The 27,911-nt window shown below is 39.7% G+C and overlaps 1 protein-coding gene across 1 annotated transcript in view; it reads right to left on the bottom strand.

Moving 5' to 3' along the window:
* The window catches only part of DIAPH2 (diaphanous related formin 2), a 735,565-nt gene that overhangs the window by 404,967 nt on the left and 302,687 nt on the right, over nucleotides 1-27,911 (bottom strand). The window contains 2 exon segments of the mRNA XM_067548390.1: nucleotides 43-137; nucleotides 4,588-4,689. Coding sequence (XP_067404491.1) covers nucleotides 43-137; nucleotides 4,588-4,689 — 197 coding nt within the window.

Below are 27,911 nucleotides of genomic sequence, written 5' to 3'. Positions count from 1 at the left end.
AAAGCCGAATCGCTGAATCCAAACGAGGACATTCTGACTTACCTGAATCAAGGATTCACTCAGCTTTTCTTCATCCACCTCTAAAATTATATTTTTTATTTCTTCATAAGGCATTCGGAAAGATCCCAGAAAGATTGCTGAAATTAAATAGGAAGTTATTAAAACTAAATAAGTCAAAAGTATGAAGCAACATCAAAATTTAAGTTAAATTTTTTTATTGCACAAAACATTCATAAATAGCTTAACTCTAGCCCAGATTATTAACAACAACAAAAATTATAGAGAGTGCTACTTAACGTTTTAAGCAAAGTAAGTTGGTTGTCTCATGACAATTTCTAATGATAAATATCCACATTCAAAAAAAAAAAAAAAAGGATATTTTCCCCACTAGATGGTTTGAACTGACAGGACAAGACTTAACTACCTGCTCACACTGTAACACACGTCCCCAAAAACACTGAAGCAATTTTCTATGAAGTGTGAAACATTTGCAGTGCTACTGTACATATTAAATGTATGCTATGAATAGAAGATTTCAGTCTCTAGTGTTCAGTCTTGCCCCTTTCACAAACAGCACTTTTGGACACAGCTCAGCTCTGTAGCAGACCAGTGAAAACAGGGTGGGGGAAGCCCCCCAGTTGCAGCTGCAGAAATGGGCCATTTGTAGCAGAAGGGCAGGAGGATTGAATTTCAAGCTCATCTCCAAGCTACAATTGGTGGGCGAGAACAGGTGGGTGGGGGGGCATCTCACCCTTCCAGCTGGCCTCAGGTGTGTGCTAGAACAGATGCGGAAAGGATTTTCAAACCCAACACAGTGTGGATAGAATGGACTGGAGGGGCCAGGGGGGACCAGGGACTTGGAGTCAGGATTGGGGTTGCCCGATCCCAGAGTGGTCTGTCTATCAAATGCATTTCTTTCTACTGAGAAGTGATGTGGATCCTGTGGAAGCAAACACTCCCAGTGGTGAACTGCCTGCATTTGGAGGTGGGGCAGCCAACAGAGAATTGATTGACGTGGTCTGGGCAGTTGCTTTGAAAATTGTTCCCACACCACTACAAGGCTTACAAGGTGTAGTGAGTCACCTAGAACCAGGACATTATTTGAATGAACAGACTGAAAGAGAAGAAAGCAACATTATTCTCAGTGACGGGAATCCCCTCACAACATACCAGTTTGTTTGTTTTCAGATGGGGACTGATGAGGTTGGGGCTCCCTGCACATGAATTTGGTTCCCATTCATTCAGGATCGGGGCAGCAACAGCAGTGGCCCAGATGGGTATGGGGGCTAGGGCAATTCAGGCAATGTGTGCACTGGCATTCTGAAACCTACAGAATGTATGTGAGAACCCAGTGTTAGTTTTCTGTTGTGTTTTCCTTCCAAATAGGGGCAGACAGGCTGGGCAGACAGTGGTGTGGATCTGTGAACATGGTATTTTTTACTGGACACATATACGGGCTCCCAGGTTGTCTGGAGGTTCACAGCAGGGCCTCAATGGTGAAACAGTCCCAAGTTAGCAGGGGAAGAGGGTCATGTTATGGGACCAGATGATGCTACTCCTGTACACCGTAAGCAGACACCAGATATAACTGTGATTCACCTTGGGGAAAACAATTTGGGACTGTATAAAATAATAGGCTTAATGATCAGAGCTAAGAGGGACTTGAGGCAGATCCTGAAACTTTTCCCAGGAGTAAAAATTGTGTGGTTGGACATGCTGCAATGCAGGATGTAGTGGGAGCTGTGAAGCCCCCTTGTGTTGACAAGGTTAGGAGATCTGTAAATAGGGAGGTGGTCAAATTCATGAATATCATGGGGAGGGTTAGTAATTTTGCATCTGGACATAGCATACAAGGCAGCAGAATTATTCAGGGATGAGGGGGTCTACTAGTCAGATTTGGGAGCTGATACCTTTTTGGTGGATATTAAGAGGGGCATAAGGAGATGTCTGGGAAACTGGCAAGATATAGAGCAGGGGTGAGGGGGCAGCCAACCTAACGCTAGTTCCTCCTTGTGGCAGATGTCCAGTGCAGGTACTCTGTAGGGAAGGCATACAGTTATCAGACAAAATGGGTTAGTAAAGAATTTAAAGAGTGGAAACAGGGTGGGGGTCAGGGCTCCTATGACTTTGTACAGCCAGGAGCCAATCTGCTCCCCTTTACACACATACCCCCACTGAACTCTCATTTGAGATGGGGGGATGGTGAAGTCCCAGCAGCAGTTTGGCTGGCAACCAAGATTGATAAGGAGAAGGGGCTGTTGGAAGCTTCTCAGGTTATATATTGAAATTATTATAGAATCACCTGTACTGTACACTTATCTGTCAGGTGCTCTGAGACATTTAAGAATTAAATTGTGGCCTAATGAAACCACAGCCAGTGCCTTCTGCCCTTCTTGCAGCATAGCTGGACAATAAGAGATTTGAATGAATGAGTAACGAGAGGAGAACCAGGCCAAAGCAATAGATCCAACTCATTTTATTTAGTGACTAAAAGGTGAACATTGGTTTCACCTCCTTGAATATTTGCTCTTCAAAATTGCTTATTTGGAAGGGATTAATGGCATATAATTATATCATATTACAATAAAACTGAACACATTATTTATAAAAATGATTTATATGTTTTTCACTGTTATTTGTTTTATGGAAATATTTTTTTCCACTGAACTTTTCATTTTTAATAGAATTTTGATTTTTATATCCTCCCTAGAGGAATTCCCCCCCACTACTACCCCCATATCTCAAGGTCCCATATTACTTGGCCTGGGAATATGAAAGGGATTTACTCCTTTAGGAGTTTACCAAAGCTACCCATAAGAATCAAAGCAGAGCAATACAATGTCATTCTGAGGACAGAGCTTTACACTAAAAGCACAGAACCAAAATAAAAGTAGCTTGGTTTTCACAATTAATCAACAGGTACAGCTACCACTACATTCAATGGGATCTGGAATTCCGAACACCTCTGGGAAAAAAACCCAAAAAAACAGACCAAGTATTTAGGTCAATTGGTTCTGTGTTAGGTGGCTAACTTTAGGTGACTAATTGTAAAGTTTTGGCCTAAATGAACTCTCAGCCCATGATAGCTGGAGAATGAGCTAAGTAATATTTTTTTGCCTGTACGCCTGCACATATTTTGTTGCTACATTTTAAAAATAGTTTTCAAAAAGCCTCATTAAATAGAATAAATTACAAAAGGTCAGATTGCAAGACTATTCTTATCTCAACCACAGAAAGAACTTTTTAAAGCACATGGGCAACATGCCCAGTATCTACTAGCCTTATCATAGATGGCAGCAATAGATTATTTATTTATTAACATAATTGTATTTGGGCAGAAGTATCTGCTTTTGCTTTTAGGGTAAATTAGATTAGTTTAAAGACACAATGATAATTACTAATTGTTTTTTTTTTAATCTACTCAAATGTGAGAGATTTCCCAATTTAGGATAGAACTTGCAGCCTGCACCAATTTTAACTACTGACTTCCAAACACAAGTGTGTGAAATACTTCAAAGCTCCTCCATGTGTTAGATTTGATGGGTAAAGATTTTAATTTTAAAAGGTTTATTTATTTGTTTTAACATTTCCTATTCCACACACTCAACGTATCACTGCAACAATATACATGTCTTTTGCTTTATATCATTTTGCAAATTCACAACCCAAGTAATTCTCAACAATTATTCCCCCTTTGCAGCCAAGGTTTAACGACAAAACACAGAAAGTATAGAAAAGAGTAGTGCAATGAGGCCTTGCATTACGAAGATTTCATTATATTTCCAGGATGTATAACATTACATTTAGAAGCATAAATATACTGGGACATGTTGCCTAAACAATTAGAACAAATTAACATATCTAAATTAAATGCATTTTGTGATATACTACCTCTTTTACTCTTGTTTGCTCTTGTGCTCTTTTAAACTACAGGTCACCGTATCAGTCTGAATTGGTCCGGTACAATAGCAATAAGTCACAACAGGATGTACTTCAGTTGGCGAAGGGGAACAGCTATTGAGGACAAGTCCAAGCTTCTATATGAGTCATGCTGTCCAAACAGCAGCTCTACAGCAATTTCCCTGGGGGGAAGATGGGGTGCAACAGAACATGGTCTAAAGAGCAGTAACTCTTTAGAGGTTTTGACTGGAAATTGCCTAGACCTAAAAACGGAAAGCCATACAAAGTAGCTGCTTCTCTAACCCTCTGTTTCCTCATAAAGAACCTACAAATAGACCCCACAGAGGGACCTCATAAATGACTGGTGGCCTGTTGAGTGAATGCAATGGTGCCCCTGCTTTCCACTGTGTGAGTTCCAGGGATTTTCAAAACCATTTCGCTACATTGTGTTTCACGCAGTAGAATGGCAGTATCTGATGAATAAGGAATTTGGGTTATGCAGAACAGCTACTCGGGGAAAACAAATGGTGCTTTTATTTTATTTTATTGTTTCCTTGTAGTCCGAAAATGACAAGATACGAAAGTGGGAGTGCGTGGGGGGAGGGGGGGAGACAAACAACCACAAGTAAAAGCTGGTTTGCAAGCTCATTTTTTTGCTTATTGAATAAATGATTTAATGGTACTTACAGAGATTCTGTGCTGTTTTTCCATCCAAGATTCTTAATTCTTTAACTCGTTTCTTTGGCAGAACTACTTTCTTTTCTTCTGTATCATCTATTGCCTTTTTAGCTGTAAAATAAGTGTACACATATAAGCTTCTAGTTCACCAATACTAGTTTTAAAATTTTAACAGATATGTGTAATTTCACTTAGGACACTAATGATACCTTTAGGAAAACAAATAACTTTTCATTTGTTTCTTTAGTTCAAGGGAAAACAAACATGTTAGCTCACAGTAAGATCTTCTCAAACACTATGGCCAAGTAAAACACAATCATTAAGCAGTAGAAGGGCCATACAGAATTGCAAACTAAAATTTGATAGGAAACCTGATTTATACTTCCGCTCTTGCAAAAATATATTTTAAAAATAATCGCAAAAAGTAGTTGCTTTCTGTTTTTCTTCATTTCAAAATCCAGCACATTCAACACTAAGCTTCACATAGTGCAGTACAGCTCAAAGAGAATGATAGCCATCTGCTGAAGCACCACCATTTCCTGAACCATCCTGGAGGTTTCCCATCCAAGAATTAATCAGTCACAGCCCAGTTTTGTTATAAGATCTGATGACAGTCTCCAAGTGGTTTAACTATAGGAATCCATTTTCATTTTTAATAATGTCATTAAAATTATGAATATCATTTCTCTAATGTATCAAATCAAATACATTTATGGCTATCCTAGGTTGATAAAGAAATTTGCTTATCTGACACTGATTGAAAGTTTTATGTTTACAACTTATAAAATTATATATACTGACACACAACCTTTATATTTTAAACATGTACATGTGAACATGTATTTTCCATGCAAATTTTCATAGGTATCAATCAAATGAATCAAATTCTAACTATGCAAACTAACACACACAAACACACACACACACACACACACACACAGCTTTCTTTTATATCTGAAGTTTCTCTTAGAAGTAATAACAAAAGGGAAATAAAAGTTTGTATATTTGCTTTTTAAAGACGCTTAAAGGAGGTCTGTAAAAGTTAGTTTTTTCTTAACTTTAGGAATTCATATTTTTATTATTCTGGAAGATGATAATGAATATCCAACCAACGAAATTATCACACCAAAAACACATAAAACATGGCTGAGCAACTGAAAAGCGAAGGTACATTCAGTCGGTTTGTGTACAACTTCCTCTTAGTTCGTTTACACTTTTTCATTTTCCAATGAATGTTTAAAAGAAACCAGGTCTCTGTCAAACATACAACACTTCTCCTTCCTCAACTGTAACATGGGAATGAACCCCACACTCCTTCTGAGACCCTAAAAAAAAAAAACTCTGAGCAAAACTAGGACACAACAGACTTGACAGTCGTGATATTGGTAATCTAAAAACAAGTAAAAATACCACACCATTTATTTATTTTTTTATTTATACACCCAGAGACCACTTCATAAGCAAAAAATAATTTAACCTAGCTTGCACCCTTTTGCAGGTCATCTTTAAAAATAATGATAAAAAGATATGTTCATTTGAGATTTGAATTCTTTGACAATTTCTGAGACATAACCAAAGGACATAAATGAAGAATGGGGAACTGTCACCTAGGATCTGATCCTGCAAACACTTTTGCACATGAGTAACTTTAAATATCAGAATAGACACATTAAGCGTAATGGACCTACTTCTATGCTTAAAGTTATGTAAGTTTACATATTTGCTGGATCGACAATGCAGTTAATATCTAATGATGTTAAAAGCAAGATTACATTTTGTAAGTGTCATCATCACACCCCTCCCACTCAATTTAAAGCCTTCCCCAGTGCCTGTGGACAATCTTGTCTCAATAACTACCCCACTCTTCCTCCATGTAGTGAAATTATATGGCAGGGGTGACCAAACTTGGGAACTTGGGAACCATATGCAGCCTCTTTTGACGTTAGAGTGCAGCTCGCAGAGCCCCCAACATCTTCCCCCGCCACCATTCTCCACCTACCAGATTTGGGTTGAGTAGTTCAGGGCTTCTGTCATGCAGTGGGGTAGTGGAGGCTAGAAATTTCTGCCCAGCAAAGAGGCAGAAGATGGTCTCAGGGCTTCTGCTCCAAGGGGCACACTTGTCGGGGCTTCGGGCCCCATGAGCCCCACCACCACACCAGAGGCCTGGCAGGTGTGTCCCGGCTCTCAAACTTCTGACAATTGTTGTATGTGACTTTGAGGGTCTGTAAGTGTGGCCACCCGTTATATGGAGTTGCATTTCCAGAAAGTCCAGGGTCTGACTGACTGCCTGTTCTCAGAATAAGGTAGGAATTTTTCCAGTTGGGCCAAATTGGTGAGGCTCTGGTGGGGTGTGGTGTTGGGGATATTTTTGGGTGCACTTTCCTTGCAGCATTGTGGAGGCAGTTAAATTGAAACAAAAAAGAATGGGAATTCTAATATTAAGAAATAACATAAATTGGTTCATCATAATTTGCAAGGAATGTCCAGTGAAAACAAAAAGGGCCAGATCCCAGCAGTAAATGAGACCTGGGATTTGGCTGGTAGATATTTTGCCTGTAGGAAGAAAGGTAGACCTTTAAATTTCACAGACTGAGCTTCCCCTTGCTACCTCCCTCCCAAGGGAAAAGGGAGGGGGGAAAAAGAGGAATCAGCAGCTGAGTCTTGGAGGTAGGCTGAAAAGGGTCTGCCCTGAATCACTGGTTATATGGCTGGACCCCTGTAACTCCACAAGAGATCCAGTTAAATCGTGGTATGTAAAGAGGGTATGGCATAAAGCACCCCTCACCTATTATTAAATTAAGGAAGTTGCTGTCAGCTGCTTAAATTGATTACCGCCTCTGTCTTTCATTTACTTAAATGTCCTGACCAATATCTGCCAGTTCTCATCATCGGGGTTTGCTCTGCCCCGACTGCATTTGCACCTGTTTTCTACATGGTAATGGACATTACGTATGACTGATGTTGGGACAGTACTATCTTTTGGGACAGTAATGACCAATATTTACTCCTCAGATGGTAATTTAGTGGTCAATATCCATGCAAATTTCAGCATTTATGCAGTAGCATACATCCGTGGCTAGAGAAAGTGTTGAGGTAATGCAGTCGTTCCAAGTTTTCATATTTAGTCATACAAAACAAATAAAAACACCACTCAGGTACGTAGTAGTAATTATTTGACTAAATGATGTATTTCCACTAAGTTTTCTTATTTCTTACAAGTCAAAGATTGTATATATTATTGTGTTAAAAACTGATTAGTTTTGCACGGAGGGGTGAATATCAGCATAAATAAAATAAATTTTGTTATAATCCTTTCCCTAGTTTAGTTAAATTCTCATTTTGTAATGTTCTTGGTTACAGCACTCCCTTATTAATTTGTGATACCCCAGTAGGCAGATGCAACACGACAGGTTTTTTAGCTGCTATATGTAACCAAAATTAAAATACAGTTTAACAAGATAATGAATGATTACTGCATTAATAGCTGAACAAAAATCTAGAGACTGTAACGTGGTAGAATTTCCATTCATCTCTATTGTTTATACCACTATGCCTTAAGTTAGTGCTATCTTCTTTTAAACATATAAACATAGATAAAAATAAATTAACTTATTTGAAAGAAATCAGTAGGGTTAAACTTATGTGAAAATGTGTCTGTACATATATATATATAGAGAGAGAGAGAGAGATTCACACACGCACATGTATATTACTTAAAGTACTGGAGATAAGGATAATATTAAGTTCTCTGCCACAATTACTTGCATTCTCTCCCCCTCTTCTCCCTTCATTGAGGCAATATATTGTGCATTAATAAGATGTGTCTCTCAGGGAATTAATTATATTTTATTATTATTTACAATGATTAAGAGTAGCTTAAGTTGTCATGGCAACATTAACATATATGTTGAATTATACACCAGTAGATGTGTTCTAAGTCAGTTTAAGAAGCATAACCATATTTGCAACAACAGTACAATACATAGGATGGATTTATGCCAGTGATCATAAATGAAGATGTAAATTAATGGGGAAAATATGAATGAATGATCTTTTATTCTGGTTGGACTGCAAAGTAAATAAGCATAATTTAATTCAAGATCCTATCAAATACCCTTCACCATGGCATCTGGACAGCTCAGGTTTAATTGAAAAATGTAAAGCCTACAAATGTGACTCATGCAAATGGGTTACAATAAAATTAGTAGATTCTCAAACTTCTTCAGAGTGAGGACCCTGCCTTAAGTGAGATAGTTTCAGGGACATCTCTCCCATGCAGGTGTGTGGATCACTTCTTTCTTTCTTTCTTCTTATAACATTCCCATGGAAACAACAGCATTTGCATAAATGGAAGATACATATTAGAGAAGTAGTGTATATCTAGCTGTCTTTTGATGGAAAGAAGAAATGATCACGTAACAAGCAAGCTCTTGAAATCCCATTCATATACTTCAATAAGCATGAATAAAAAATTATGCAGTAACCCTAACTTTGATCGTGGATACATTACTATTTTTTTTTTATTTTGCGATTAAGATATATCTGGGTCATATCAGATATTATACTAACGTGCATTGGTTACTCCAATATAATACAGCATTGGGTGTGGATTATATATGAAATGTGTAAACAAACATGTATCAAACAATTACATTAAATTCACTAAACAAAAGTAAGGTCAGACATTTCAACAAAGGAAATTTCATTATTGTCTTTAATATCAGTAGTTTTTGAATGTGGTGAATATTTTTGACAATGTTTTCTGCAATAGCCATTACTTTAGTGTAAATCTTTACATGTAGTGTGCTTGTGTGTGCACATACAAACACAAATATATACACAATAGCTAAATATATATAATGTGTATACAAATGTTAAAATATAATACTTAGGAACATATATATCTATAGACTCAACGAGCTGCAGTGCATAGATATATTTAAATACACACACACACACACACTAAGAGGCTGAAATCAGATTTGTTGTGTCAGAGTTAAAGTTGCTACAAAATTTTCACTTCTTATTCATACTCACGTAGAGTATATCATGTATATTAAATGAGAAAGTGATTTCTAAATTCTGTGTCAGAACCTTATCTCAGGGTTTCCAGCACATTCAATGTCTATGTTGTTTAGGAATGGATATCAGAAATACTAAATTCATTCTGAACCAGTTTTTGTGTTGTAATTTTATACTAGCTGTTTTGTAATTTACAAATATATCTCCTGAAAGAGATACTAAACTGAAGAATATGAATATGATTTTTATTTAACCTGAGACCTATTCATCAAGAACTAAACAAAGAGCAAAGACAGCATGCTACTTGAAACCATTTGTTCAGAAAATACATTTCAATAGAACAAAATATCCATACGTATGTTGAAAACAGGGTAATTGTGAAAATAGCCTCATTTGGAGTGTTATTAAAACAAAGCAAGTTACAGTAAACAAGCGTTCATTGTTTTATGTGGTTGAATTTGCTTTATATATTTAATCTTCACTGGCAAACTCCTGTATTCAAAACACTGTTCTCTTAAAGGAAAAACCAACACAGTGAAATGATAGTATGAGATTAATTTTAAATGAATAACAATACTTTTTTTTTTTTTTTTTTTTTTTGGGGGGGGGAGGGGGTTGATTTGGTTTAAAGCTGGATTTTCCTGATTTGGGAGGAATAGAACGTTTCTTAATTAATACTATTCACCAAAAGACCATAAGAACAGTATCTTTTAACTTCTGCACATGAGTGCCTCACACTGGCTATACATATAGGATGATTTCATTGTTTTATTCTTTGCTTCTCTTCATTCTCTGGCTCAATCAGAAAGGGAAAAAAATAATGTGTCTCAAATCAAGGAAAATTAAAGGGTTCAGGTGTTGGGAAAGGCCAGAGACTCTTTCCACAACAACAAAATGAGAATCTAAATTAAACATGTTTGTAAGCGCCCAGCTTTTGTTTTCATATGGTGTTATGTTCTGTTTTGTGAATAATAATGTATTTGTTTATCAGAGCTGGAGAAAAAAGCTGATGCAACCTGCTGTAAGAGATTGTTTTCCATTCCATTCTTATATGTTATGTATTGCATGTGCAACTGTAAAGCATGCATTGTCAGTGATGCCTACAGCTGCAAACTAACTAATATATCCCACAGAAAGAACAATATCAATTGTACACCTGTTTAGTGTATGAAGTAGTAACAATGACATTAGTCAAAATGTTCCAGAAGTTTAAAATATTTTAAACAAGACTAATGGTACTAATCACAAGGAACACACACAAACATGTTGTAATGGTTCAGAGACCTAACTAAGGGAAAAGGAGGGGGAGAATGCTACTGTAGTAGTTGGTACAAAATCTATAAGCACACCTGGCTTTCGGAAATTAGCAGCTGCATGTAAACTAATAGAGTTGTACACCTGTTCATTAACTCAATTAGAGTCCACCATTAGATGTTATCACCACAATATGTTTAGCAGCCCTAATAGCATTCAATAAGATATTATATTTTATCCTGGGTTAACATTCTTTTTTTTTTAATTAGGGGTTTTTAGAGTTTAGGGGGAACTAACAGTGCAGCCTAAAACAATAATATTCAGAACACTGAGCACACTTCAACTTTTCAGACAAACACTATGTTCAGATAGCATTAAAGTTGAGACCACATCAGCATTTCAAAGTAAAGTTTTTTACAAGGATGCTATAATTTCCCCATAAAATCCAATATAAAATCAGGATTATGATTGATGCATAACAGTGTTTGTAGACCCAGTACAAAATAAAATAGTGTTTAAGAAAGAACAATTGCTTACATTACAGAAATTGTGATTCTTGGAGGTATATTGATCACAAAGATTTCACTCGATGTGCATGTGCCCCATGAAACAAAATCAGATTATTTTTGAATAGCAGTGTCCACTGTGCCCTGGGAGCCTTCACAACCAATGTAGCTGAGGGGATAAGAGGCAGGGTGGCCTCAGTCGCTTATTCATTCCTTCGCCAATGAAGAATTCCACATGGCAGGTTGAAATTAGCAGGTCTTGGGATCCACTTGGACAACACATTTTCAAGAACCACAGTTACACAGGTCTTTCTTCGCATGACTGACTAGCAGGCAGTGCCTAGAGATGTGTAAAAAGGAATCCCACTTGAAGATCAACTAATGGACCGTTCTACCGAAACCTGCATCTGGTCTAAAGGCCAGCACCAAGGTATAGTAAGTAGTAAAAATATGGACTGAACTTCATATCTCTGACTGCGGAACATTGTTTAAAAAGATGGTGGAAGCTATCAGGACTTAAGTAGAATGAGACCTAATGTGCCTAAAAGGAATCTTTTTAGCTAGTACATAGTAAGTTTATATACAATCTGAACCCATTTAAGCAAGCTATGAGAATATTGACAGTCTTCTCATTTGTTCTGCAAATGCAAAGAATGGTCCAGGTCTGGCTCTTATCTATGTAGACCTCTGTAAATCCAAGAACAATGCTCTCATGACCTCCAGCATGTGAAGTTTGCTTCAGCAGGGGAAGAATGAGGCTTAGGGAAAAAGACTGGCAGGTGAAGGCACTGATGAATATGAAAGTCCAAGACTACGCTTGACAGGAACATACAGTGAGGCCCAAGGAAGATTGCAAAAAGGGCCTGAACTTCTCCGATTCTTCTAGCTGACATTATAGACCTCAGGAATGCTGTCTTCATTGAAAGACGAAGAAGAAAGTAACCATGGAATCAAAAGGTGGGCCCATTGGTCTAGTTAGCACTATATTGATATAGCAGGGATCCCGTGACATGTAAGAAAGCACTAGTCATCCCTTGAATAAATTTCACCATATTGGGGTTTGAGAATACTGTGTAGTCCTGTACAGAGGGATGTTTTGCCAGGAGTGTAGCTAGAAGTACTCTAATCGAGCTGACCTGATTACTTCAGCAAGACAAATAATCTAATATTGCTAGAATTGTTGCCTGCAGAGGTGAGCAATAATGCTATTCCCATTGCACCGAGCATCTCTTCCATTTGGATTGATATGTCTGTTTTGTTGCAGGTTACCTTCTCTGAAGTTAGATGTTCTGGAACTCCTTTCACATGTCATCCAGGCAGCACCCAAACTGTCAGGTACAGGGATGCTGGGGCTCAGAAAATGGATCATAATTTTTCTTCTCTGTACTGGAAGTAAGTGTCCCACATGTGAAGAGTCACAAATCAAACCATGGCATTCAAGGATGGGATTAAAGAGGCTACAGTGACCATCTGAATTAAAGTATTAAGAGGTGAAAGATCCAGAACAGGTACCCATCCCCATTTCTACTTTGTAATAAAAAAGAAGTGGAAGAAGAAACCTGTTCCTCTGAACTTCTGAGGTACTTCCTACACTGCTCCCAGTTGTAGGGGGATGCAGATTACTTGTCTTAAAAGTGTCTCATGAAAAGGATCCCTGAAGAGGGATGCGGAAGAGTGGGAAGAAGGGGTTGGAATAGTTTGAAACTGGATGGGATATCTCCTGTTCACTATCTCAAGGACGCACTGATCTGAGGTCATCTGAGGTAAACCTATTTCTGTGAAATGAAATAGGCAGTTGCCAAATGGAGTAAAAAGGAGTGGAATCCGTAGGCAGTTCAGTTAAGCTATCAACATTCCTCTCAAATTTGCTTTCTGGTAGACTGTGCCTGATTCTGGATGGCATTTTGATAGAATTGTTGTCTCTTCCATAGTGGCTCTGAAGAGCACTGTTGAAGGTACTGTTGCGGCCTGTGGGGCTGCTGTTGTTATTGTATCACAGAGCTGGAATGTACAATCAATCACAGGAAACAGAGGGTTGTTTTTTAATCTTTTAATGAGTTTGGCACCTTGTCTGTTTCATAGTTTGTTGGCCTGAAAGGATATAACTTCTATGCCTATACCTCATGAAGGATGTTGAATACTGACAAACAGGATGACCTCCTCATTGTCACAGCTGTAAACATGGTTAATTAGCAATTCTTCATTAGAGACTTGCTGAGGGGTATACTTTTTGTCTGAAAACATCCAACATCTTTAGCTCCTTCTGCCAGGGGATAGACTTGTGCTACTCAGACTTCCTGTGAACAGTTGGCATGACCAGAAAACCCAGGCTGGGTGCTGAAATAAATATTTGTATCCATTAGCTGGTACCTGGTATCTTCTGTCTGCCCACTTGGAGTCTCCAGGATGGACAAAGAAGTGTGCCAGATCATCTCTGCCAGTTCCAAAATCCTTCACTGATGAGTATAGCCATTTTGCCCAATGATGAAGGCTGCAGTACATTTAACAATTTATGTTGCTTTACTTATTTTATCTCTAATGGGATATTCAGTGTTTCTACTAAATCTGAATTAGATCTTCAAATAATTTAAGCTCATGAATGGAGGTCATAAATAGAGGATTTGTTGCCTCATCAGAAGATGATGAGTAAATAGCCAGTGCTTTTTGGTGATCAAGGAAGATGCTCTTTGTTCCGACAGGTTAGTGATCCCCCAGAGTCAATAATGAGTCAGTTAGGGAATAACTGGATTTCATTATGAAAACAGGAGTAGTATAGATTTTTAACTAGTTATACCCATCTAAACAAACAATTAACTATAAAATATAGATTAATATAATAGGATATAAAAACAATTAAGCACAAAACATAAATCGATGTAAGAAAGTATTAAACAGGCAACTAACTATAAAGACCTAAACTAATATTAAACAGACAGGGGTTCCCTGCCCAGGAATTAAACCCTGGTCTCCCACATGGCAGGCAGGGACACTTACCACTATACTACACAGACAGGTAGTTAATTGCAGGACACAGAAAGGGGTTACACAGACGGTTAACTGCAAGGCACAGACGGCAGTTAACTACAAGACAAAGATTTTGCACAGACACACAGAGATTTCACACAGACAGTTAACTGCAAGGCACAAAAAGATTTCACACAGACAGTTAACTGCAAGACACAAACGGGCAGTTAAACAGACAACGTAGCTGTAGAATACAGACTGATAGTTAACTCCTCACCACACAGACTAGAATCCACAGCATTACTCGATTCAGCCGGCAAAAACATGTTTCGCGCTCAGGGGGAAGACATGGGAGCGGGAGAGTCGGGACCAGTTGATCAGGCTGGTTGCGATGAGGCTCTCAGCGGGGGCTTGGGAAAGACCCCTCTTTATGGACTAAATGGGACATGAAGGGTTAACTGATTGGCCAAGGGATGGGATATGAGAGGAGATGGTGCAGTGCTTACTATGTGACGTGATCATCAGAGCCAATTTTCAGGGCTCTGCTTTGAGGCTTTGGAATGTTGGAGTCTTGGGGAGGATTTTTATCTTCTGGCAGGGGAGGGAGATGTCTATCTTGGTCCCTCGTGTGGTGATGTTTACAGCCACTTTTTTTGGGTCAACACCAGAGCAGCAGAAGCGTGGGACCTCTGAGTATGCTGAGTGCTCTCGGTAATCCATCCCTTGTCATCCAGTCTCAACAATTGGCAGTGAGGTCTAGGGACATCCAGGGCATGGAGTCGCATCCCTGATCATCGTGGCTAAAAGCCACCGATGGACCTATGCTCCATGAATTTAACGAATTCTTTTTGAATGCAGATAGTTTTCATCCCCTGGCAATGAGTTTCACAGGTTGACTGTGTTGTACAAAGAAGTTTCTTACTTTCAGAGTGTGCTTTGAGAAAGATTTGCATAATAAGCCATGCTCAGAAACATGTTCTTCTAGACCTAAGAGACATCTCATGTATCCAGGCACTGATGTGTCTCAAGACTGATAAATCCTGAATCCTGGAGACATAATGTTGACCATTTTGGTTCTATGTACAGAGGCAAGGATCTCTATCATGCCTGTAAAACGAATACATTTTTTAAACCAACTGGTTGAATTAAATGTATGCAAGTAACTAACGACTAATTAATTTACTAACAGCAAACTTCAACGAATCTCTCTTTAGGTGAAGAGAGGTGGATGCCACGGGGTTCCATTCCACAGGCAGAAAGAAAGAACTGGGATCCAGCTGACACTGCACCACTCTTATTACACTAGACTATTGTGGTTGTAAGGGCTCCCAAGGACCTGATTACGGCCACAATGAACAGTGCTATGCAAAATAATGTGATCTTGCACACCAGAATGCATGTGCACCAAGAGTGGAACCTGTGTGGACAATCACTTGAAAAATGCCCTGCCCCCGTACCCTTCCACAGCAAAATGATGACTCAATACCTTTACTGTTATGTATTGCCAGTATGGTCATTTGATTTTTGGAATTAAAAAAAAAAAAAAATCTATTCAACAAACAGAAAACTTTCACAGTGCAGTTTAACAGAACATTATATGAAAAAAACATACTATGTGCAGCAATTTTGCATAAAGAGATACTGAGTAAGAAGTGTAATGCAGATGCCTGTTTTTCTTATGTAAAAAACATCACAATCAGCAGTTTTGACAGTAATGTTACATTGCATTTGTTCCAGAATATGCTATTATATTATAAAATCTTATTGAAAAGAATGACATTTTTACCATGGATTTCAATTGGACTTTTCATGGTTTAAATTATACACAGGAAAATTATCTGGATATATTATGCATAGTAATAACGTGGCTGATATATCTTATGCTTAGGGAGGAGATTTTTTTAAAAGGAACTGCACTGAAACACGAAATGGCTGCCCAGAACTAAAATGAGCCCAGACTCAGATCATGGGTTGCCACTCACTTATCGGACTGAGAAATATCTGTTTACAGAGAGCACCATAACCAGTGTATTAAAGGTTACAGAGCATTAAAGCTGCACTGCCTTGGTATCACAACGTTGTCTGTGGGTTAAATGTGAGTGTTAATTCTAAATGTCTTTACTTGCAATAGTTCAAAAGCAACTCCACATAATGGTAAAGTTTTATTGTGTGACAGGGACCAGAAACCATACCTAGTTTCAAGTAAGCAAGGATTTAATGCTGTGTAGACTTCACACACAGATGAAGTTTGGAGTCTCGTAGCAAAGATGAAAACATAACCAAATTGACAGACAAAAGAGCCACTTACTAGTCAGAAGGGGAGAAGATCTTTTTTTAAAAGGAAGATCTACTCTCAGTACTTACAAAGTTGGACTGTATCTATCAAGTACAGTGGCATAGTGCAAGTTCCAGAAATATTATGTGTTTAATAATCACTTAATTGTGCATAATCACTAATACACAATTAAGTTGTTCATGCTGGTTTTGTGACAAACCGAAAAAGAGGGATTTTTGCCAGAAATTGACGGCATTTCCAAAGAATTTAGTAGAATTCAATGGAAATTTCTTTTCAACTCTGAGTGAATCCAATTAAAAAGTCATTCCATGTTTAATTATTTGTAGTCCATGTCTTTTCTGCGCAGAATTAAGTTTTTTGTATTTATCAATGACAGCAAAGATTCTCCCAAGAGACTTGAAAATGACAAGATTTTACAGTTTCTGACCAATTTTTGCTGTTTTGCAAAGTCTGCACAAGCAGCTGCAGTTTTGTTTAAATTTTCACAAGTTCCAATACAAAACATTATATATCATTTCTACCACGTTAAGCAGCAATTTGTAAAAGCTTTCTTCTAACAACCACACACTGAGAAAGAAACCAGATAACAGTGATTTTTTTAAAAAAATTGTTTGATGCACACACAATTAGCAAGGGACACATCAGCAGCACTGTTTCAACAACATCAGGGGAGTTGAGAAGTGTTAAGTCTGGACTAAAGTGGTTGTGAGCCACACTGAGACCCTCCACAAGTCACACGTGGCTCATGGCCAGACTGACAATTCTGTCCTAGGCAGATGTTCAAACATGGATACTGGAAGAAAGAGGAGTTCAGCACATTGAGGACCCTTATTTCCATAAAAAAACCATGAACTGAGAATGTGACAAGTGAAGATGAACGGCTCCTGCAAGACTCCACAGAAGCTACTGAGAAAGAAATTTAGCCCACATCTTTAACTGAACACGAACTTCCATCCCAAGATTCAAAGTTTACCTCAACAATTTAAAAAAAAAAAAATCAATCAGTCCTGTTCCATATCATGCCAGCAACTTACATAAAACATGTAGCACCACATCCCCCTAGTTACCTCCTTTAATGTCAGTCTCCTTACAGGTTTTGATGGGCAGGCCTGAGTTCATCTGGATCCCACCCTCAGTTCAGCAGGGTGTAATTTCCTTATACTCTGCCCAGATAAATGTACTTGGCTGTGCTTCCACTCCTCTCCCTCCTTCCTGGAAGAATCACCAAGGCACCTTGGGAAGAAAATTCTAACCACAGGGTAACCCTGAGTTACTTTCCAAATAGCTGGAGATTCCCAGGGAATAACAGAAAGACAGGCTATGTCTATACTACTGGCTCCTTGGGGATTGATACAGCGGGATCGCTGGAGAGGGTCATTGAGATCCGGTCAATTGACCCTGAAAGTGCTCTCCGGTCGATGCCATTAATCCACCTCCCTGAAAGGAGTAAGGCAGTGAAGACGCCATGGTACGGCAATGTAAGTAAGTCAATGGGAGAAACGTAAGCTACATAAAGTAGGAAGTGTAGACCAAGAACACACCATCTATTCAACAGCGTAATTGTCTTAAACAGGAAGTAAATATGATGTAACAGGGTAAACCAATACTCTCAGGGTCACCAGTGTCCTCCCCATGCTGTGAATACCTATGAATTTCCTGAAAAGTCCCAGGCATTTGACCCAATATGGCAGGAATAAAATTACACATCCTGTTGGTACAGGCACATCATGGGGGCCCCCTTGATGACCTGTCATATCCTTATTTTCTGTAGCAGAAATAAACAATTTGGCTGGCTTGGTTAAGTACAGCTTGTAAGACCCTCATGTCGGATAAGATGGGAAGTCCTTCCACAGTTTTAATAGACAGTAGATAATAAAATCCCCAGGTACTTACTTCCCAGCTTGAGGACAAAGTTTGGGGAACAGAAGGTCTCCAAAACAATTTCCCTAGCTGTCTAACTAAAAAATGGTGCACTCAACTCCACAAATGCTCCTCAATTTCAGAGCTGAATCTGAGCTCCTCAGCCACTGCTGAGGGGCTGACAATCTCAGTTAGCAGGCATCTTCTTCATGCAGGAAATCAGGCTGCTTCTGTTTCACAGATTCTCCCTCGCCAAAAAGGGATCAGATGCAGCTTATAATAACTAATTTAAAAATCCCAATTCCTAATGTCCTATCCTTGAGCACAGATACAATCAGAGGCGGCAGGCAGCCCAGAACTAGCAATAAGAATGGTACTTACCACATAGTAAAAGATGGTTCCTAACCTTCTGTAACTGTTCTTCGAGATGTGTTGCTCATGTCCATTCCAATTAAGTGTGTGGGCACCCCATGCACAGTTGCCGGAACGTTTTCCCCGAAGGGTACCCACAGGATTGGCTCTGGAGCCCCCTGGAGGTACACCCCCATGGTGCTCTCAGCCACTCTCCATCTACTCAGTTCCTTCTTGCTGGTAGACTCTGACAGAGGAGTAGGTGGGTGGGTCTTGGAATGGACATGAGCAACACATCTCGGAGAACAACAGTTACAGAAAGTTAGGAACTGTCTTTTCTTCTTCGAGTGTTTGCTCATGTCGATTCCAATTACGTGCCTCGCAAGCAACCCCCTGGATGGCGGGGTCAGAATTCAATGGAATACTGATTGTAGAACCGCTCTACCAACTGCCGCATTGTCTCTGGCTTGGTGAGTAATGGCACAGTGTGCCATGGGGGTGTGGATGGAAGACCACATTGCTGACCTACAAACGTCCTGAATTAGGACTTGAGCTAAAAACACTGTAGCAGTTGCCTGGACCCTTGTAGAGTGGGTTGTCAGCGCTGGGACAGGCACCTTCACCAGGTTGTAACAGGCCTTCATGCAAGACATAATCCATGACAAAATCCTTTGGGAGGAGACAGGGAGATCCTTCATTCTATTTGTCACTGCTACAAAAAGCTGAGATGTCTTTCAGAATGGCTTCATCTTTCCTAACATCCAGGGAGTCAAGACTCTGTTGCATTGGCATGAAGTTTCGGGTAGAAAACTGGGAGAAAAATGTCCTGGTTTGAATAGAACTGAGAAACTACCTTCGGGACGAAGGCTGGATGCAGTCACAGGTGGACTTTGTCTTTGAAAAAGAACGTGAAGGGGGCTCAGACATCAGGGCTTTGAGCTCCGAAACCCTTCTGGCCAATCTAATGGCTACTAGGAAGGCTACATTCCATGACAGGTACAGGAGGGAGCATGTCACCAATGGCTCAAACGGTGGTTTCATTAATGCTGATGGTACTAAATTAATATCCCATTGGGGAATCAGCTGGCCAGTTTGAGGGAACAGCCTGTTGAGGCCCTTGAGGAAGCAACTTACTGTATGATTCACTAAGACTGAGTAGCCAGACACCCATGGATGAAAAGCTGAAATCACAGCTAAGAGGACCTTAATAGACGACACTGAAAGACCTTGATGTTTAAGGTGTCCAAGGCAGCCCAGAATGACAGGTATCAATGACATCTCTGGAGAAGTGCTCTTCTGCCCTGACAAGACAAAAAATCTCTTCCATTTTGCTAGGTACATAGCTCTAGTGGAGGGCTTTCTGCTTCCAAGGAGGATTTCCATAACATGCTCTGAGCATTCCATCTCTTGTGGGTTCAACCACGGAGCTTCCATGCTCTCAGGTGTAGGGACTGCAAGTTCGGATGACGAAGGTGGCCGTGATCCTGAGTAATGAGGTCTGGTACCAACGGGACACTGATAGAGCCTCCACTGACAGCACTAATGTTGGCATGGCCATAGTGGGGCTACCAAGATTATTGTCCACCTGTCCTTTCTGATCTTTAAGGGGACTTATTGCGCCAGAGGTATCAAGGGAAAGGTGAAGAACAGGTGCCCCATCTATCTGTGTTCGACCCCGAACTATGGTTCCAGAAGGAGCAGAATAGTGTGCACTTTCTGTTGGATTTCGTCTCAAACAGCTCTATCTGGGGAATCCCCCACCTTCGGAAGATGACATGCATTATGTTTGGATGGAGACCACTCATGAACAGATATCGCCCTCTGAGGTAGTCTGCAAGCATGCTCTGTGACCCAGGCGGATAAGAGGCTTCTATATGTATCACCTGGTCTATGCGGAAGTGCCAAAGGTTGAGGGCTTCCCAACACAGGAGAGAGAAGCGAGCACCACTCTGTCTGTTTATATAGAACATTACTGTTGTGTTGTCTGTCCGTACAGCAATGCATTTGCCCTTCAGATAAATCTTGAAGGCTTGACAGGCTAGACACACCACTATTAGCTCCCCACACATTGATGTGGAAAGACAAGTTTTCCTGCAACCACAGCTCCTGTGTCCTGAGGTGACGTAAATGGGTCCCCCAGCCTGTGTCCAAAGCATCTGTCACTAGGGTCAGGGTGGGAGACGGCCTTGAAAGTACAACTCTTGTGCATACCTGATGCTGGTCTAGCCACCAATTGAGGATCTTCAGCACTGATGCCAGGATTGTAACCACCTTGTCTATGCAATACTGGGATGGTTGGTAGACTGAGGACAGCCATTCTGTAGAAGTCTGAGGCACAGTCTGGTGTGCTAAACCACAGAAGTAAAGATCGCTATGTGGCCCAGCAGTCTCAGGCAACTTCGTGCAGTGACCATGGGACGTTTCCACTCCTCTATAATGGAAACTATGGACCAGAATCATGACTCCAAGAGAAAAGCTCTGGTTTGGTTCAAGTCTATAACTGCCCCTATGCATTCTATCCTTCGTATGCGGATCAGGACTGACTTTTGTGCATTGATCTGAAGACCTAGTCTGGCAAACGTCAGTTTTATTAACTCTACATCCAATTCCACCCATGGCCTGAAGCGACCCCTGATCAATCAATAGTCTAAATAAGGGTAGACCTATATTTTCTATTTTCTGAGGAATGTGGCTACTACTGCCATACATTTTTTGACAACTCTGGAAGACGCAGAGAGACTGAATGACAGAAATGTAAACTGGCAGCAGGAGTGACTGACCATGACTGACCAATCTCCTGGGTCTTGGGATGATCAACACATGGAAATATGTGTTCTCCAGATCAAGGGCGCCATACCAATATCCTGGATCCAGAGAGGTGATGATCAATGCCAGGGAGACCATGTGGAACTTCAACTTCCTCAAGTGTCTGTTGAGGTTTCTGAGGTCTAGGATTGGTTTGAGACCACCCTTGGCTTTCGGGATTACCAAGTAACAGAAATAGAAACCCTTTCCCCTTAGCTCTAGAGGAATCTCTTCCATCACTCCCCTTCTAGGAGCTGCTCTAGTTCTTGAATTAGAAGTTGCTCATGAGAGGGGTCCCTGAAGAGGAATGGGGAGGGAGCTGAATTGGATGGAGTATCCCCATTCTACCATTCTACCAGTAGTACCCAGCTGTCCGACGTAATCTGGGTCCATGCATGGTAGACGTGGGATAAGTGGTTTGAAAATAAAAAGGATGGAGCATCCATGATCTGGATTGGTATGCTGTCCCCGGGCACACCCTCAAAAGTTAGGTTTTGGCTCTGGAGGTTGTTTCGCTGGGCCTCCACTATGACCGGAGGAAGCCTGATAAGGCCTTTTTCTGTTGTTCCTTCCCCTCCTGTGACTTGTATCCTGTCTCTGGTGGGATTGGTAGAACCGGGAAAGGGACTGAGGCTTGAAATGCCTCCTCTGGAGTGCCAGCGTTTGCAGACCCAGAGATATGAGGGCAGATCTGGAGTTTTTGAGGCTGTGCAGTTTTGAGTCCATTTTGTCCAAAAATAAAGATTAGCCCTCACAGGGGCGGTCCTGTACAGTTATTTGGACCTCATGGGGGACGCCCAAGGCCTGTAGCCATGAGCTGCAACACATTATTACCCCGAGGCCACGGTATGGCCTGCCGTATTGGCCGCATCCAGTGCCCTTTGTAGTGAAGCTTTCGCAGTTGTCTTGCCCTCCTCTACCAGAGCTGCAAATTCTTTCTTGGAGTTAGGTGGAATGGACTCCATGAATTTCACCACAGACCTCCAGATGTTAAACATATATCTACTTAGAATCACCTGCTGATTGGCTACTCATCAGGTCCCCTCCGCCTTCCCAAACTTCCTCAATTTGGCGCCCCCGGTTTTGGGCAACTCTATGCAACCCTATTGTCTTCTACTGTTGGTTCCGGGGACGCGCCCGTGACTGCCTCATCTGGAGGAAAGGAGAACGATTCCCTTATTGGGATGATCTCCTGTTCCTCGGCACTCAAGGGATCTCAGGGTGCCAGGCACTCTGGTTTCGTGACAGTGCCGGAAGTCTCAGTCTTGACACTGGTAATGGCGTCAAAGGCGGTGCCATGTTCAGGCTCAAGGCCGTGCTCAGTGCCGGTGTCAACATCTGGACGAGAAAAAATCTCCAACCTGGCCTGGTGGTACCTGCTCACTGATGCCATAGATAGGAGCCATCCACATTGAGTCCGTTGGGCTTGATGAAAAGCCCATGGGGTCCAAAAGGGCCAGTGATTCAGGGCCTGCCATTGGGGGAGCCATGGCATGGGAAAAGGGTACCTCAACTCCTGGCGCCAATACCATTGTCTGTCCCTGTGCCGGCTCCTGTACAATGCGTAGGATTCTGCCTGTAAGTTGGAACCCGAGTGCTCGCTTCTAGGGGACTATGGTGGTGCAATGCCCCTCAGTGCCGGGGAATGGTACCATGGCATCATCACCAGCTTTCCCATCGATGGTACCACCCGTTTTGCTGGAACTGGGGCTTCCGCCTCCTCAGGTCTGTTGCGTGACTGCAGAGATTGCGACATTGTGCTCCCAATGAATGAATGGTTCCAGACTCGCACAGTGCTCCCAGATGCAGATACCTCAATGAAGATGCTACTTCTATTTCCGTGCACTTTTTCCTGACAATAATTTCAACTCTAGTCTTTTTTCCTCTCAGACACTGCTCATCCTGTGAATAGACTTGCTGGTAGCCATCCAGGAATAAGTGCTATAACACCCCCGAGTTGACAGGAATCCCTATCATCTGAAATAGTCTCTATCTTCTCTCCCTCTCAGTTGCCTTGCAACTGGGACTCTGAGTCTGCCGTTGGCCCCTCTGCCTCTCAGGGACAACTGCTTCTCCGTGAGTTACCAGCATAGACACATTCAGGGACCAAGGTAAACTTCACAGTGGGTTACAAACAAAACAATGAAATGCCTATTAAACTAAACCTACTTATCCTGCTGATAAAGGGTGTACATACCCAAAGAACTACAACAAAGTTCAACGAATGAATTGCTAATGAAGATGTTGTGGACTGCTTTGCTTGCCAACACTTTGCTGGTAATTCCTCACAAAATGGTGAAAAGGCTGGGAAACGAGTTGTTATTGATTTTGGATTTTCAAAGGGGAAGACATGAGTCATCTTTTTTGGCAGCATGCAGAAAACGCATGCCACAAATACTCAATTGTCTCATGGACTGAAATTTGTATGATTCTAGACAAAAATAATGTATTGCTTCAAATATTACAATAACTAGACTGAAAGAAGTTTAGGAGACTAGGAAAAGACTAGGCTCTTCTTTAAGTAACTTGTTTTCTTGGATATCAAGCATCAGGCAATCAAGTAAACTTTGCTGAGTTCCTTGAGATATTATCAGATACAAATGCAAACCTACATTAAAAAAAAGAGTCAGTACAGTCATTACATATCTCACTAATATCAGAATTATCTAATTGGAGTTTCTGGTGAACAGATAAAGGAAATAAGAGCTGAGATTCAAGATCAAGACCACTTTTTTTTTCCTGTTTTCACTGATGAGATTAAAGACATTTCTGAGAAGCAACAGCTTCCTCTAACTATGTGATACCTTCATGAATTCCCTGTAAAAGAAAGAGCTATTGATACTTATCAGATGTGAAAGATTTGCATTGATTCTTTGGCGAACTTTATCTATGATGAAGTATGCAGTATGAGACTCGATTTAAAGTTTTGTGTGGGACAATGCTATGACAGTGCAAATATCATGAATGCAATTTAAGATACCAGGTGGCTTTACTGGTACCAAGCAGTAAATAAGATAAAACTGCACTATGAAGCCATTCTGAATGTATATGAGACACTCAGCACAGATCATTCAGAAGTTTCAACCAATGCAACTGGATTTCAAGTTAAGATAGAGTTGCCTTTTTTCTTATTGTATATGATTATCTTGAAAAGAATACTTGCTGTGATGAATGAATTAGCAGAGCAACATCAATAAAGTGGACATGTTTTACTACACACTTGATCAAAGGAATGCAAAAAGAACTAAAATCAGCAAGATCTGATGCAGAGTGGGGGAAAATAGTCAAAAATGAAAAAGAATTTGCTGTTGGTATCGATTTTGGGACACATCAGTTGTTGTCTAAAATGCCCTAAAAGAAGTCAGAGTTTTCAAGTTTCTTGTTGACTATCTGTCAAACAATACTATTAGGAAAAGGAATATTGATGAGGCAGGTCTCTATGATAGATTTCAAAGGACTTATTGTGCAGTTCTTGACTATTTATTCTGAGCTCAACAGGCATTTTATGCACAATTAACCATTGCTGGAATCTATGTATTAGACAAAGATTCCTCACATTTCATGGATTTCAAGAAATGGTAAGATTTTTCCACACTATTATAGTTCACACATTGACAAAGTACTTTTGAGATTGCAGTCTCCATGGCAAAAATGTTCATGGCATCAACTGAGAAGGAGAAAAAGAGTATAGACGCTTTTTATCTACAAAGCAAGCTTTAAACACTGCCAGTTGCATATACAGAAGTGTGAAAACTGCTACAGATCACCCTCATGGTGATCATCATTACAGTTTCAAATGAGCACTTTTTCAAAACTTGCTTCCAGACAACAAGTGGAGATGAGAGGCTAGCCACCTGATGCTAATGGCTGTGGAACAGTCAATGGTAAAACCTCTCAGCCTTGTTGATTTAATGAATCATTTAAGTAGACTGTGATTATCACAACCCTCTGAAGCTAGCTAGTTTGAAGAATTACATAGAACTAAGTCAAAATTATCCATCAAGTTGTTTGTTTTATTGTATATTTCAATTGAGAACTGAAAAATTCCCCATCCTAGGCCCAAAATATTTGAATGTGTGAAAGGAGGGATAAGTATTCAACTTTCCTCTTCCCCATCTCTTATTATAAATCAGTGTACTCTAAAACTTGAAGAATAAATTCATGAGGAGAAAAACTGATCCAAGGCCTTTTCATTCTAGAACTAGCTCATCATCTCTGGGAGTTTACACTCAACTTTTTCTCCACACTTGCAACACAATTAGTACTTGAATTATGATCACAAGATGGTTTTCAAAAGCTTTTAGAATATTTATTCTGTTGACAAGATCTCCAGTTATAAAATGATTTAAACTGAGGTTCTCCTGAACAAATTAACCTGATGAGCATTTCATGCTGGGATGAATTAGCTGTGTAGAGGCTGTAGTATTAACAAGCTATATGACTGTTAGTTCTACCAATGTGACTATGTTCCCACAATTAGGGTTGTATTTCTAACGGACACAACAATATTCTAGAGTTCTGGATCATAGATTTATGGCTTCTTACAGATCTATCCTGATCTATTACGAAAAAAAAAAAAAAAAAAACCCTAACATCCATTTTAATAAGCTGATATCACTTACAGAGAGAATATTTATGGAGCAAAAGAATAATGTGACAATTTAAGGGTATACAGAGCCAACTACAATAAGTCAGATTAAAATCATAGGGAATTTCAGATATGCTTTGAACAGGACACCCTGTCTTGCAGAAGTGGTGAGGACCTGTTTTACATCTCATCTGAAAGACTAACAGCCTGCATCACAGTTTACATTTATATAATGCGGGCACTTTGGCTTCATACTAAGGGAAGATTGTCACCTACTGGATCACCAACTTTACTTTCTTAATCACTTGGATTTCCCTTAAAAGTCTCCAAATCTAAAACCATCGTGATTTATCAGATTTACATCACACTGCAAGGTATGGCTGCAGTCACAACATTAATTCAGACAAATCAGCAACAAAATGTCAGGTTTTATATGTACTCTCATCAAGAAAATGGATTAAAAAATGAAATTTTCTGGTCACACAGAAAGTGGATCAATCAGTGTGGATATCACAATGGAGACATTGGACCTTACAGATAATGTATGATGCAATTCTGCAACTGTTTTCCAAAGGTAGGTGTGATTACTGAACTGAGGTCGAAAAATCTCCAAACAGCCCTTCCATGATATGAAGAGTACATCTTCTAAAACTGAAATATTGTGTATGAATTACCATTTTACCTTCATGATTAAAGAATTGTAGTGTGTCTGAGGGAAAGAATTCACACTTTTCCTTTCTCTATTGTATGTTATGCATGTTATGTTCAGAAAACACAACACAGTATAGCTTTAAAAAATGGAAACTAATTTTCATAGTTCATAATCCTCCTGAATGTGATTGAACTCATGGTAAAATAAAGCATACAAGAAGTCTGAAAATGTAACAATATAGCAGGCACTACCATTCCATAGTTCTTAAACAAAGGATTTAAAAATGAAAAAAAAACCTGTTAAATTCAGCATTTATCAGCAATACTTTTTTCTTAGCAATATTTTTTAAACATTGAATGTCTATAAAAAAAACTTAACTAAAAATCAGAGAAACAAATAATGTATTCCAAGGTATCCATATTATGAAGAAAAATATGATCAGGAAATAGATTGCCCTCTAATTATTCCACTTTGCTATTCATTTTTACAATCAGCCTTGGTAATGAAGAGTAGCAGTTAAATACAGGCTTGGATAAAAGTTATTATGCCTTTTGCATTCTGAAATAAACTTGTATGATACAGCAGAAGCACTTCTATATCAGGTTACTATATAATACAAAGTCATTCATTTTCTCTCAAAACCTTGTTAATTTCAGGATTATGTGTATTAGAAGTTTGAAAGACTTATTCTACTTAAAGTAAATATTATGTTTAAAAACCATCAAGTCATATAAATCTTTTCCATTCCAATAGTAGAGAAATGTTTTAAAACCTAATACTTCAATAAGCCACCTTCCACTATAATTCACAAGTGGGATAAAACTGTAAAAAAAATTGCTAGTGTTTCTTATTAAATCTCTCCCTCCCCCTCCCCTCAATTCTCGACAGAGAACCTCCAAGGAAGTGGTATTAGCTTTTGGCATTTTTCACTCAGCTATGAAATTGTCTTATCTTTCATTAAAGAACTATATAGTATAGTATAATATAGAGTGTGTGTGTGTGTGTGTTTGTGTATACATATATATAGAGAGAGAG

The sequence above is a fragment of the Emydura macquarii genome, unplaced genomic scaffold (genome assembly GCF_026122565.2).
Source record: "Emydura macquarii macquarii isolate MOO-44397 ecotype Brisbane River unplaced genomic scaffold, CSIRO-AGI_Emac_v2 contig_1253, whole genome shotgun sequence".
In the NCBI taxonomy this organism is placed as follows: domain Eukaryota; kingdom Metazoa; phylum Chordata; order Testudines; family Chelidae; genus Emydura; species Emydura macquarii.
The sequence above is the reverse complement of the archived record's forward strand: the minus strand, read 5'-3'. Positions and strand labels throughout refer to the sequence as shown.